Source organism: Cibotium barometz, chromosome 58, assembly GCF_041138505.1.
Source record: "Cibotium barometz isolate CiBa-2024 chromosome 58, ASM4113850v1, whole genome shotgun sequence".
NCBI classification, from domain to species: Eukaryota; Viridiplantae; Streptophyta; class Polypodiopsida; order Cyatheales; family Cibotiaceae; genus Cibotium; species Cibotium barometz.
The window spans coordinates 40771007-40785917 of record NC_141103.1 but is presented as its reverse complement, the minus strand read 5'-3'; the positions used below and the strand labels follow the sequence as shown (position 1 = coordinate 40785917).

Genomic DNA, 14911 nt, shown 5'->3' with positions numbered 1-14911 from the left:
GGGAGGCCTACTAATGTCTACACCTCTCCATAGTTCCTCCAACTCATCAATCAACGGTTCAAGATAAACATCCATATGCTTGACTTTATGCTTCCCTGGAATTAGAAGGGATAACATAAGATGGTGGAAGGTTGTAATTCACCAACACAACTGGCCACACACTGTATGCGGTGCTTTTGAAACCAAATGGATTCACTCCATCCATACCTAGGCCAAGTCTCAAGTTTCTGGGCTCTGTTTTAAAGTTGGGCCACTCATCTTCAATATGCTTTCAAGCAGGAGTGTCTGCGGGAATTCTCCACATGCCATCATCCGATCGATGCGAGGAATGCCATGACATGAGCTCTGCTATGGATTTGCACTTGAACATGTGTTTGACGCGAGGAATTATAGGAAAGTGTCGCAAGACTTTACGAGGTACATCAAAACTCTTCATATCTGTTCTATACCTTGCTTCACCACAAGTGGGACAATGTCGAGCCTCCTTATGCGTCCCACGAAAGAGAATGCAATCATTGACGCATGCATGTATGCGGTCATAATCCAATTCTCCAAGAGATGTCACATAGCACCTCGCTATGTCTCTTGAGGTAGGTAGTCTATTTCCCTTTGGAAGCATGTTTGATAATAGCCTGCATCCAATATCATCAATTATAATTAGTCTTAAATCCTAAACCTTAAACCACTAATTCAAATTTGTAAGTTAGAATGCTTACTTCAATAATGTGTCAAGACTTGCATTGCTCCATCCATAAACTGTTTGTATGTTGAGTAGTTCAAGTGAAGCACGTAAAATAGAGAATGTGCATCCTTCAAAAACCGGTGTCGATGAAGCCTTGTAAAGATGCTCTTGTTCCATATCATCGTCGTCCATACCTTTGGGATCATCCTTAAAAAGATTCCGCACCATATCATCAAACACTTCCTCTTCCACAACTTCGTTGGGGTGCAGGGCTATTGTCATCCCTTTCCCACTCATCTCTGACAATAGATCCCGAAGCTCCAGCATCATCTCATCGACGCTTTGCGTGCTCTCGTCGCGCGTAGGGCACCATGTTAGGGTGAGGTACTGCATCCTGCTTCAATTAGAGTTTATATAATACAACTCTATTAATTTAATTTGGATACCATGAGTCATTTGAATACCATCAATTTACATCTACTCACCTCTAAACCTGTTTGATTCCATTCTCCATACATGGAGATGTGATTCAAGGTAATTCGACGTGCTCGTACAATGCATCCTTGACATCGATTACACATACATTTGATCCGTTGTCCCAACCACACATTGCGATTACGATGACGCATTGTCTCATCTTCCCCAGAACTGCTTGAGGAGGTTGATGACATCCTATGTACAAACCAGAAAACACAAAATCATAATATGTTATTAATGAAAGTATAAAAATCGCGTGTATTAACGCGGCTATTTCCTAAAAATTGCGTGTATTGACGCGGCTTTTTTCTAAAAATCGCGTGTATTAACGCGGGTAATTCCTACAAAATGCGTGTATAAACGCAGCTAAATTATCATACACGCGAACATACACACGTTTATAAACGCGACGATCAGTTTAAACTAAAAATAGCCCACCTTTCCCAAATAAAGATTTTGAACTAACATATTTGTTCTTTTTTGTTTTCGCCTCTTCCAACAGAAACGAAACCTAAGTGCAAGGAGGGAGTAGAGAAGGAGCACACACGGGAGGAAACCGACCAAGAAAGAAGACTCACTTTTTCAGAGGTGAGTCAGTTTGTCCTTTGCCTTGTCTCCTTCCTCAGATTTGTTTATGCTATTTTCTCTTTGCTTTTTGGGTTTGTCTCCGTCCTTTTGCTTCTGTGCACACGATTTTGGGTGAACGATTCTGACAGGGGCGACAGTGGGCCTTTATAAGGACACATTGTCGGAGGTCGGTTGCTTTAATTCAAATTTTCTTTACGCAGGTCGCATGTAGAAACGTGTGTATAAACGTGTGTATCCTGTCTGCACAGAGTGTTCACGCGGATATACACGCGTTTTTGGACAGGTGTATACACGCGTTTTTTGACGGGTGTATACACGCGTTTCTGGACGGGTGTATACACGAGACTGCATTTCTTGTTTCTATGGTTTGCAGGCTAATAGGTGACTTGAATGATGATATTTGTGTGAGTCAAGAGACAGCCCATGATGTACATGAGGATTATTTTTACAGATTCTTTATGGATATTCCAGGTTCTTCATCCGATCCATTTGCGTACAGCAATTGGCTGATGGAGATGCTAAATCATTTTGGGCGCCATCTTGGTCCAGTTGAGCTTACAGAGTACATGTATGCCCATCTCCCTCCTTCCATGCCTGGTGTCTATACCCCTACCGCGAGTATCCAGGGCACTCCAGTGCCGTCTATGCCTACGAGTCCGATGAGACGGCATGCAGCTTCTCCTCTTCCACGTCCATCGAGGAGACATAGGGAGTGATCTGCTATGATGTGACGGATAGGGGGCGGGATAGTGATGGATGCGAGGGGGAGGGAGGTAATGGAGTACATGCGTGGGGTAGTATCAAACTTGTATAGAAATTATTTTATTAAATTTAAAGATCAAAATAGCCGATTAGTTGGGGAGGTGATAGAGGTTGTACATAGTCGGTACCCCAATCCCCCACATGCTACATTGTCGGATGTATGGGGAAGGACGCGAATAAGGGAGATCTTAAGTAATAAAAGATCTCACCTTAAAAAACTCGCGTATGATGATGGGCCGTTCTTGTCTTAATCTTCCTCGTGGATATGTTCTTCGTGGATGGTCTAATGCACCAAAAAAAAAATCCAGAGAGTGTTATTGGGTGCTGGAATGCTGGAACAGCATTCAGGCACCAAATAGCACTCTCTGGATTTTTTTTTTTTGCTCTCTGTTCGCGTGTATAAACGCGTCAGAATTGCTAAAAGTCGCGTGTATATACGCGGAAAATCTATAAAACACGCGTGTATAAACGCGTCAAATCTGAGAAATACGCGTGTATAAGCGCATCTAAAGTAACAAAACGCGTGTATAGACGCTTGTATAAACGCGTCTAAATGCATCTGAACTGACAGAACGCATGTATACCCCGTGTATGAGCGCGTCTGAGCAGGCCTATACACGCGCTTTTACACGCATGTCTCTGGCCGCAATGATACACGCGCTGATACACGCGCCCGCTACTTTTTTTCACAAGTCATTTTTAGCGGCTAGGAGCACGGATATGAGCCCGATCCCTTGTAGTGAATCCCACTACATGCATTTACAACAATGAAATATATTCAAAAATAAATCATGAGATGATAATTAAAAGACAACACATACAATAGAAATGTCATCAATTTAGAACGATACAATGATGGATTGGTTAGGGTTCGATCTCATCTTCAATAAGATCCATCCTTGCCAAACGATCAACATCAATATCCATTTGATCAATTTGTAAGGCTACGATTAAATTTATTCCACTATCGATATTCTGTCCATTGATAATGGTATCGATGTCCTGATCATCCTCATCAACATCACCATCATCCTCAATGGTAGGGTCATTCTCATGATCATGAGAAATGACACGCTCATCCTCATTATCATGATCATCTCTTATTTCTTGATCATCGATCACAACATCTTCATTGGCATGTTCGACATCATCTTCATTGCGGCTTGTTACATCCTCCATATGCTCCATATCAGTGAATGTATTATACATCACTTTGGAACGTGGTGCAATAGGGATGACGTACCACCATTTAATGTCATGCACCATTGGTAGATAGATAACCTACTCAAATACACATACTGCAGTAATTAATTAGCATATCAAAAGTCAAGGGGTACGCGAGCTTAGATATATATGTACATGAAACACATTAGTAAAAAAATGCATACCTGCTCACATTGTTGTGGCAATACGAGCCTATCTTTCTTTGTTTGCCAAAACTTTGTAGAGTCAATAGTTACATAGCCACTTGCATGGCGTTTTATCATTGAATTACGCCCTTTTTCCACCACGTTCATTTGCCATTTGACATCCAAAACATACACAAAGAAGCGACGAAAGTCAAGCCTAAATATGTCTTGGATTGTGCCACAATAATCATCCATTTTTCCATTAGCTCCCTCAAAGCTACTAATGACACCGCAATCTTGTGTATTCCTCTTTTCATCAATTCTTTGTGTTCGAAAATACTTGCCTTCACACCATATAGCATTGAACATAGTGCACTGGACCAAAATAGAAGCAATATTTGTGTAAGCAATGTGAATAAATATTAAAAGCAAATCACTTACAACTAATGCAAAACATTAGTTCTATGTACCTTTAACATGCATCCTCGTGCATACTCCCATTCTTCCGCTGTGATATGCAGCCCCTCGTCGCTCTCTGCTCTCTCCATTTCCTCATGCAACCAATCAACATGGATATCATTTAGAAGTGTTGCTAGATGCTTAGGGTACGCCTTACGAGAGCCATGTTACCTCCGAAAGAGAGCTCTTTCTGCTTGCCTTTTTGTCTTTGCATCCTCATATCTTGTAACCCATCTGCTCATCACATCACTATTAAGGATGCAAGTGAAATTGAGATCATCAATCAATGTTCTGTCAATTACTTTGCTCTGTCCTTTTCCTTGAGGCACAATAGAGGTCATCCTCAAGTCCTCTTCATTGCTCCATAGTCGTGGCAAAGAGCTGTCCACCTGACCAAGAAATTCTGAAATATATACAAGAGACTCTTGTATCAACCAACCCTCGGCCATGCTTCCTTTAGGCCTTGCACTTTGCCTCACAAAGTCTTTTAAGGTCTTCATGAAGCGCTCTAGGAAGAACATCCAACGTGCATGCACAGTGCCACGTAAAGCAATTTCGTCCACTAAATGCACAATGAGATGTAGTTGACTTGTGAGAATAGTTCGCGGAAAAGTCTCCTCTACCAAACAAACCACCTCCACTGCCATAACACGCGCATCATCCAACGTGGCTGGATCAATTGCTTTGGAACTAACATATCTGAAAAATAAATAAATACTACGTTATACCTCATGCACGTTCATTTTGCAAGGTATAATGAAGGGTGATTTGACATGGGTTTTACATACCTCACAAGCTCGCCCATCTTATAAATACATTTTTTCAAACTCTTATTTGCACAATGGTCGATGCTAGTATGAACCGCGCACATAAGAGCACATGTATGTATGGTTTATGGCATTACAAAATTTAATTTCAACGTACAAGACTTGGAAAACACTTACTTGGAGCATCTTGTGCCAATCGTGGGACTTCAACCCATATAGTTGCTCAACGCCTCTTTTCTTAGTGGTTGTAAAGACTCCCTTCAATGATCTCATGTATCCAGTGGGAGTATGCAAAGTGGTGATGGCCTGCTTTACCTGCTTCTCCTCTTTCTTTGATATAATCCATGGTGCAGGCAGAAGACGAACGTGCCCACCCTCCTCTCGTGGTGGCCAAGCTTGACGCATAGGTCTTGCGACCCGCAACTCCTCCCGTACGCTAACATTGTCTCGTTTACCAATAATATGTTCCCAAATACCAGATCCCACATTCTTGAAGATGTGCATGGGATCAAGAAGATGGTTGATCTTAAGATGGGTCCAATATGGTAGCCGAAAAAAATGGAGTACCTACACAAGGGATTGCTCTATGTGACCTTTAATCCAATTAGAGACTACACAAAACAAGATTGAAAAACATTACTATACCTATTCATGCCATCTGGAGGAAGAATATTTGTAGACTCCCAAATATGCTTTCAATCTTTTGCACGAAGTGTTTGTGGAGGAATGTTACTCTTACTAGCAACATATTTAGGATGATTTGAGGGGAGAAATCGATGATGATTATCGAATATGATCTTACACAAACCGTCAGCATACTCATGTACTAACGAAGGGCCACAAACAGGACATGCATGTTTACCCGATGTTTTCAAACCTGTTAAAATATAAATAAAAGTTAGAATAATAAAGTCCATATTTATAATTAATATAGCCAATAGTATTAGAGTAGGGAGGTAATTAGAATTCTTACCAGAACAATCGCTGTATCCTGGAAAGTCATGCATTGTCCACATCAACACTGCTTTCAAGTCGAAGTATCGAGAGGAGAGAGGCCTACTAATGTCCACCACCGCAACACCTCTCCATAGTTCCTCCAACTCATCAATCAACGGTTCGAGATAAACATCCATATGCTTGACTTTATGTTTCCCTGGAATTAGAAGGGATAACATAAGATGTCCCTTCTTGATCGCCATTGATGGTGGAAGGTTGTAATTCACCAACACAACTGGCCACACGCTGTATGCAGTGCTTTTGAAACCAAATGGATTCACTCCATCCATACCTAGGCCAAGTCTCAAGTTTCTGGGCTCTGTTTTAAAGCTGGGCCACTCATCTTCAATATGCTTCCAAGCATGAGTGTCTGCGGATTCTCCACATGCCATCATCCGATCGATGCGAGGAATGCCATGACATGAGCTCTGTTATGGATTTGCACTTGAACATGTGTTTGATACGAGGAATTATAGGAAAGTATCGCAAGACTTTACGAGGTACATCAAAACTCTTCACATCTGTTCTATACCTTGCTTCACCACAAGTGGGACAATGTCGAGCCTCCTTATGCGTCCCACGAAAGAGAATGCAATCATTGACGCATGCATGTATGCGATCATAATCCAATCCTCCAAGAGATGTCACATAGCGCCTCGCTATGTCTCTTGAGGTGGGTAGTCTATTTCCCTTTGGAAGCATGTTTGATAATAGCCTGCATCCAATATCATCAATTAGTCCTAAACCCTAAATCTTAAACTACTAATTCAAATTTGCAAGTTAGAATGCTTACTTCAATAATGCGTCAAGACTTGCATTGCTCCATCCATAAACTGTTTGTATATTGAGTAGTTCAAGTGAAGCACGTAAAATAGAGAATGTGCACCCTTCATAAACCGGTGTCGATGAAGCCTTTTAAAGATGCTCTTGTTCCATATCATCGTCGTCCATACCTTTGGGATCATCCTTAAAAAGATTTCGCACCATATCATTAAACACTTCCTCTTCCACAACTTCGTGGGGTGCAGGGCTATTGTCATCCCTTTCCCACTCATCTCTGACAATAGATCCCAAAGCTCCAGCATCATCTCATCGACGCTTTGCGTGCTCTCGCCACGTGTAGGGCACCATGTTAGGGTGTGGTACTGCATCCTGCTTCAATTAGAGTATATATATTACAACTCCATTAATTTAATTTGGATACCATGAGTCATTTGAATACTATCAATTTACATCTACTCACCTCTAAACCTGTTTGATTCCATTCTCCATACATGGAGATGTGATTCAAGGTAATTCGAAATGCTCGTACAATGCATCCTTGACATCGATTACACATACACTTGATCCTTTGTCCCAACCACACATCGCGATTGTACACGCGCTTTTACACGCATGTCTCTGACTGCGATTATACACGCGCTGATACACGAGTCCGCTACTTTTTTTCACAAGTCATTTTTAGCGGCTAGGAGCGCGGGTATGAGCCCGATCCCTTGTAGTGACATGGGTTTCATGGTACACAAAATCACTCTTTCTGAATCTAAACACTAAACCCTAAACCACACGTAGATCTCAAATTCAAAACCTCTTGCCATCTCATCTTGTTGCTCTTAGAGAGGGCTTGATCATTTACCTCTACTCAAGAGTCTTAATGACTTTAACAAAATGAATAATCATAGAAAATCTTTATTCAATCTTCATTAATACACGTTGATGCACTCTAATGCTAACTATAATAACCTCTTGTAGCCATCTAGGATTAACTTGGATTATGAATACCATGACATGTGCACACATACACAAGGGAATTAGTTTGCTAAGTCACCAATCCAAGCATAGGCTTGTCTACTCTCATAAAGACGTGCACATACACAAGAGCATAAGGATGGATACCTGACGGATTGGTCCATTCCAATCCCATAAACTTGAAAGGGTTTCAACATCTATCATATATAAGTCTACCATATATAGATTTGGACAAGATCCAAGCTCACACAATTATGACTCTATAGTAACTTAGATTCACAACCAATCACGAATATAGGATAAGATGCTAATATCAATCCTATTTTTATGAAATTTTTAGCTAAATTACCCAATATCTCACACCTTACCTAACTTATTAAGTAATAACCATAACCATAGCTTATTCACTACAAGGATGTAATAGTCTAATGAATTTCAAAATGGTCAAGGGTACTTTTATCAAGGCCCAATATTGACGACCTCTCAAAATAGGCTTGCCAAAAAGCCTTGGTATTATGCCACAAGCACCCACGAAGCTCTTCTAATGTGCTTCATAGAACCAAACTTAATATTTTGCAACTAAAAAGTACATGGATTTGCTGGGTAATAATGGCCTACAATAACTACTTCTTTGTAGAATCTTAGCTATGGCTTGCAATAACTACTTCTTTGTAGAACCTTAGCTGCTAGGGATAGTGATGCAAATAACATTGCTCTACTTAAAACAATCCATAGAAAGTTGATGTGGATTTGAAATTGCCCAAAGAAGGAGATGAAGAAGGGATATGTCTTCAAGAAAAATACAAAAGAACGACAAAAAAAAGACAAACAAGAAGACAGAAAAAAGAAGAAGAAGAGAGAGTGAGAGAGCGAGCGTGAGGTCGGTGAAACTTTCAAAATCCCGAGAAGTAGTAGCTGTATGGCTCCTAATGGAGGAAATTTGTAAAGATATATGAGTTCAAGAGATAGTGAATGTTGCACATTTACCCTCCTTGTTATGTTTAATCAAGCTTCACAATGTTTTTGCTGTCAAAGCTACCAGAATTTAAATATTTACTCTAACCTAATGAAGGTTCCTTGAATTTGCCCCACAACTGTAAGTGTCCTCGCACATAATAATGGGGCGGAGTGAAAGTTGATGAAGAGAAATTCAAATCCCTTGGGCATGCACTACTAGCTAGTAGGGATTTACACTTACGACCAAAAATTGATCGTTTGTATGCGTTACAATATCATGTTTTGTTTTTGGGAGGAGTCACTTGATGGTGGAGGGAGGGAAGCAAGCCAAGGAAGTGGAGAGACACCGGTCTGGTCACGAATGGTGGTGAAGAGTGGTGGGATTGTTTTGAAGACGTTGGACATCGCGTGCATGGCAGAATCACTTGATGAGCTTGTATCACTAGTAGTGGACCAGATGGAGATTTTGGGGGCGAGCCCTTGGATGGCATCGGCATTGATGCGGCCCATCTCTTGGTACACACCACGGTCGAGGAGCAGATAGTCGTGAAGAGCAGCAGCATCACCGTGGAAGGTGTCGAGCATGGTGCGCACATAGGCCGCCTGAGCGTTTGCCATGGCCACGAGCCCCGACGCTTCTTGCTTACAAGTGTAGAGCTTGGCATCGGCCTCCCTCATACTGGCGTAGAGGGCGGCGTCGGCAGCGAGCTGACGAGATTTAGCGGCGCACTGTTGCTCGTAAGCATTTGCATCTGCGGCACGCTGTTTCTCGTAGAGGGCAGCGTTTGCAGACTGCATTGCAGCCTCGCAAGTCACGACAGCTGATGCGAGGTGGGCCGCACGGAGCCGCTCGGTCTCGGCCTCCACACGTCGCAGCTCCACCTCCTTCTGTAGCTCCGCCTCTCGGATGGCGGCGTAATTATCCGCCTCGAGTTTTGCCACCTCTGCTTGCTGTGCCCACATGGCCGACTTGGTGGCCAGAGCGGCGTCTGCCTCGGCTATCTCCGCTTCTTTAGAGTTTTGGAATATCTTCGTCTGCGCGTCCACCTTGAGCTCTTGCTGCCTGGCCAACGCTGCCTGCTGCTTGGCGTAGATTCTGGTCTCGGCCTCCACTCTGGCAGCGTTTTGTAGAGTGAGGCCTTCCCTTTCCTTAGCTCCCACATCGCCTTTATACTGCGCCTCCGCCACCTCCACCTTGGCCTGGTTGGCTGCCTCCTGTTGCGTCTTTTGGCCGAGGTACGAGAAATACTCGTGCCCTTTGACGTCCACCAGCTGCTTTACGTTGGCGTTGTAGATGTGCAGGCCGAACTCGTTGAGCTCCAACTGAACCTTCGCAAACACCTCGCGCTTGAAGTCCTTGGTGCCTTTGAAGATCTCGTCCATGGTCATGCCGGCCGCAAGGACACGCGTCTCCCCCTCGATGATGCCCTGCACTAGCTCGTGTAGGCGGGTGGAAAACGTGTCGTCGTTCTGCAGCGGAGCCACCAGCTTGGCGTACTTGCGGAGGGCGTCGGGTTCCTGAGAGGAGGGACCGATGGTAAAGACGGCGGGCAGCCGGAAGGGCAGCTTCTCGGCGCTCATGGCCTGCACGTCGAAGGTGTAGTTGACGGGGGTGATGTCGAAGACGCTGCAGCGCTGGCCGGGCAGAACCCAAGCCTTCTTGGCCAGCTTCACATCCGGAATGCGGAAGCCCGTGATAACCAGGTACTCGGACGCCCTAGCCACGCGCCACATCTTTCCTAATTCTCGAACAAACGGAACTGTAGCGTATATATAATGCACTTGGAAATTAACCGAAGCGACTAGGTTACAGCTTGCAATTGCAGCGTCTACGTAGGCAGGGTTGAGTCGAAAAGCTCAGAGTCAGAATTGATTGTGCAGGGCTAGTCTGCTTGTCATGCATCGGGGCACACATTTTATACACACGAGTCAGGCGTGGCTTGACCGGTCTGCTGTGGGCTAAGCGAAGGGGTCGTGACGCAACAGACTGGATTATATTCTGCGCAGCATACCTCGCGTGCAGGGCACTGAGATGGTGTTGCCACGAAGCTCCCCTTGAAAAAAGACTAAACAAACTCTCCTCCTTATATTTATAGTCGTGTGGAAGTCTAGACACCATCGTCTTCGAACTTTCATGTATTGACGTGTTGTTCACGAAAAATCGAGGTTTAGTGTCAAGTAAAAAAAAATAATCAAAATTTAAAGTAGAAGGTCATCAGAACTTGCACATTTTAAGATATTTTAGTTATAATAGTGCTTAAAACCTATAAAATCTATGAATGACTATGAATGGAGTTTCCAAGTTGCAATACCATCCGAGCGTGTTTGTAATCTACAAAACCCAATTTTGAGGTGACAAGGCATTGAGCATTAAGCCCATAAGGACTTATGTATGTGCATGCAGTGCATATATGTGTGTGTATGTGCATGCATGCATGCGTGTGTGAGAGAGAGAGGACTTATGCAGTCATGCCTTAATAAACAAAATGTGTATATGTGTGCATGTGCATGTGCATGTCTGTGTATGTGTGCATGTGTGTGTGTGTGTGTGCATGTGCATGTGTATGTGTGCATGTGTGTGTGTGTGTGTGTGTGTGTGTGTGTGTGTGTGAGAGAGAGAGAGAGAGTTAACATTGACCATCGATATGCATAGACCTGCATCTACCACAAGCTTAATAGAATTGTGCATTGGTCACAAGTGGAGATGAGCCATCTACAACGAGCCAAACGCACACACAAGGAGTGTAGAGTCACTAAAGGATGTGCATACAAGTCACTATGAGCCATCTAGAGCCAAAAGCATGCTTAAGTAGCGAAGAGTCACGAAAGGATTTACACACATAATACCGACCACCTAAAACATCCTTGTCCACCCTCACTTATATGGAATTAATAACTTGTTCCAATCATTATAGAGTCATTGTATTTCCTGCATAATTATGCTTAGTGATGTACTCAAGGAATGACCGAGCCGAGTGAAAGAGCCAGCATCCACCAATGTGTGCTTAGACTAGCTTAGACAATAAGTGGGCATCCAATGTACTCAAGGGATGACCGAACCAAGTGAAAGAGCTACCGCCTACCCAATGTGTGCTTAGACTAGCCTACATAAGGTTAGACAATAAGTGGGCACCTAATTAGTTATTCAGTGTAGACGCCCAAATGTATAAGTCCCTAGTATACAAGTGAATTTCTCTAATGAGAAAGGGACATTCCCTTGAGTGTTGACTGAGAGTATAAAATGTAATGCTTGCATTGAATCTGTGGTGATGGCATACAACATCTCTTGACAAACCTTGTACATTGGCTTAGAGTATAGACAATAGAAAAAGAGTACATGGACTTGGATGCCATTGGATTCAAAGGAAAAATTTGTGTAGTAGGACCTAATAGTCAACTTGAGTGATGATGACAATAGAGTCGTCCTTATTATAAATACAAAATGGACATTGAGGGATATGTGTACGTCCTTGGAATTTCTATTAGATGCCATACCATTAGACTATAAATTTAAGGTAAATGTTATTATGGTGGGAAGAAGGTCTGAAAATACTTTTAGTTACATGAAATGTTTTCCCCATGTAATCCTGAAGTTGTCTTAAAGACAATATAATCTTGCACCCATCTATCTTGTCTTGTTGTCGATTGATTTTGTAAAATAGTTATTTGACATTATTAAGATAAGATAAGCAATGTAAAATGAAAAACAATATATTTATTACAATGGTAGTATCTATACAACTTGGTTGTTTAAAATGTATGAGAACATAAAACTATCTACTTTGGAGTGTGAGTGCCGATACAAGCCTTGGTGGCGGCTTTGCCTTCCTTGGTTGGCTTGGATGTTCTCTTTGACTTGGCCTCTTTTTCCTTAGATTGTTTTTGTTTTCGAGAAGCCTTTCCCTGCTCTGTTGCGTCTATCATTTTCTTCTTCCCGAATTTCAATGGAGACATCATAGGTTCTTTCCTTTTAGATGGCTTCTTCGCGATCATATATGGGATTAATGGTGGTAATGGTGGTGAATCTAGATCTGCACGGGAATATTCACATGAATGTCGAGCATTAATCTGATTGCCTTTGCTCTCGCCCACCAAATGTATGTGTTTGTATAACATGAAGTTGGGAATTACAAAAAATCATGACCAAAACCTTAGTATATATTAGGATATAAAAGTTTAAGGAAAATATTTGAATTTTTTACAACTCTTTTTTATGTGTCTATCGAAAATACTCACAGCTATTCTGTTTGATATGTCTACTCGAAGTTTTGATTACAAATATCTCTGTGTGTTTGCGACCACTCTCCATCCACATTAGCTTCCATCATCACTTTGTAATAGAAGCTAATGTAGCAATGATAGTCCTTGTTTAGAATTCTAACTAAAGCTTTATTACAAACTTAAAAGTTATCATTTATGTTATTATAACTTATAGGCAAAATGAAAAACTGATGTGGAGTTGTATTTTCGAAAAGTGGAGGATGGAGTGTTCCTAATGTGCTTATTATGCATTTAGATGCCGCCCTCCAAAATAAAAAACCACATAAATCATTCAATCTAATACACATTGAATCTTAAACACAATCTCTACTAAAATTAAAAACTTACAATTTGGCTTCTCCATGCATACCAAGCATGGAATTCCAAAAATATGTCTTTCTTTTCTTGATATCAATTTTAATTACACTCCAATGGCTCTTAAAAAATAGACAAAAGAAAAAACAATTGATAGAGATGTATAAAAAGACATAAAATAAAGTAAAACATATTTAAAATAAAACAATTACTTTTCATTATATAAGGTACAATTACATGTTTCACCTTTTCAATGTCACATCCCCTCAACTATTCTTCCAGCCTTGCAAAATTGGCGCTTGTTTCTGTTACATAAACAAAGACGATGGGGTTTAGTAAAAAATAGCAAAATAGGCCTCTGGGGGTAGGGTGGACAAAAGAAGCCTATAAAAAACAAATAAGAGGATAAATTAGGTAGTTATCTTGAAAAAACAAATCAGTATAATAAATTTTCAAAAAAGATAGCTTACATACTTGAGAGATATCAAGATCACAACATCATTTATTTCTCAATTTCTCTCTGACAGTATATACATGTCTGAAGGTTCTATATCAAGATACTCTGCACCATCAACAAAATCTTTCACATGAACAAGTTGTCTAGGCACATTCTTTAAATCTTGTAGATTCTTCTCTTCAAGGTCTATCAACTCATCTCCCATTATTATTTCTTCATCAACCCTCCTTTCTTCCTCAACAGCCATCTGTTCTTTGCCCTTTTCTCAGTATTTATTTGATCTGCAGTCCTAGTATCCCTATCATGAGAAACATTCTCAATCTTAATACCTACATCCTTAGGTTTTCTAAATGGTGGGACATTCAAAATATTGAATGCCATGGGGTCACTCATTGGCATAGGATGCAATAAATTCTCAAATATGTATCTTATTAGCATGCATGTGTACATGTATTTGTCCATAAGAGTGACCCTATGCGCATGGGCATAACAAATGTAACTATCTATAATGAAATCTTCTGCAATCTCTTGAAGGGCACATATTACTTTGCAAGCCCATCTTATCCCAAGATTCCATTCATAATAAATCTGTCTCACAACTCTCATGAAGGTAATATTTGGTATGAGTAACTCTACATGTTTCTGGGCTTTCCTTATATCTTTCAGGGCATTCACATGCTGATTGATTCTCTTTTTCAAAATTTTCTTTGACAATGCGCTTTCATTTTGTTGCTTTATCTGCCAACCCTAGACTTGGTCCAACCCTCCTTGTTGTTTTCTTTGTTCTAGCCATCTAAGCTAAACTTGTCAATCAAACACAGAATCAAATATGACCTCATATAAGAACTTGTTTCATTTTGGATTCATATATGGTAAAACATGATATGTATATACTATATCTTCAAGCATTCATATGTACATGCAATTTATAGAGACGGGCTGGTGGAATAAAAAAAATTGTACAAGCAATTCAAATGGCTAGAAACATGTGTGGGCTGTTGTGAGAAACAAGCATTGTCCAATTCAAATGGCTAGAAACATGTGTGGGATGTTGTGAGAAACAAGCATTGTCCAATTTGACTAGATAGAGAGT

General features: G+C 41.2%; 1 protein-coding gene across 1 annotated transcript; it reads right to left on the bottom strand.

Annotated features, from left to right (window-relative positions):
* Positions 1–8814: 8814 nt before the first annotated feature.
* Positions 8815–10659, bottom strand: LOC147606280 (flotillin-like protein 1). The gene has a single exon (XM_086792619.1). The coding sequence runs from the start codon at positions 10518–10520 to the stop codon at positions 9054–9056; it is 1467 nt and encodes a 488-aa protein (XP_086648745.1). The 5' UTR covers positions 10521–10659; the 3' UTR covers positions 8815–9053.
* Positions 10660–14911: the final 4252 nt, after the last annotated feature.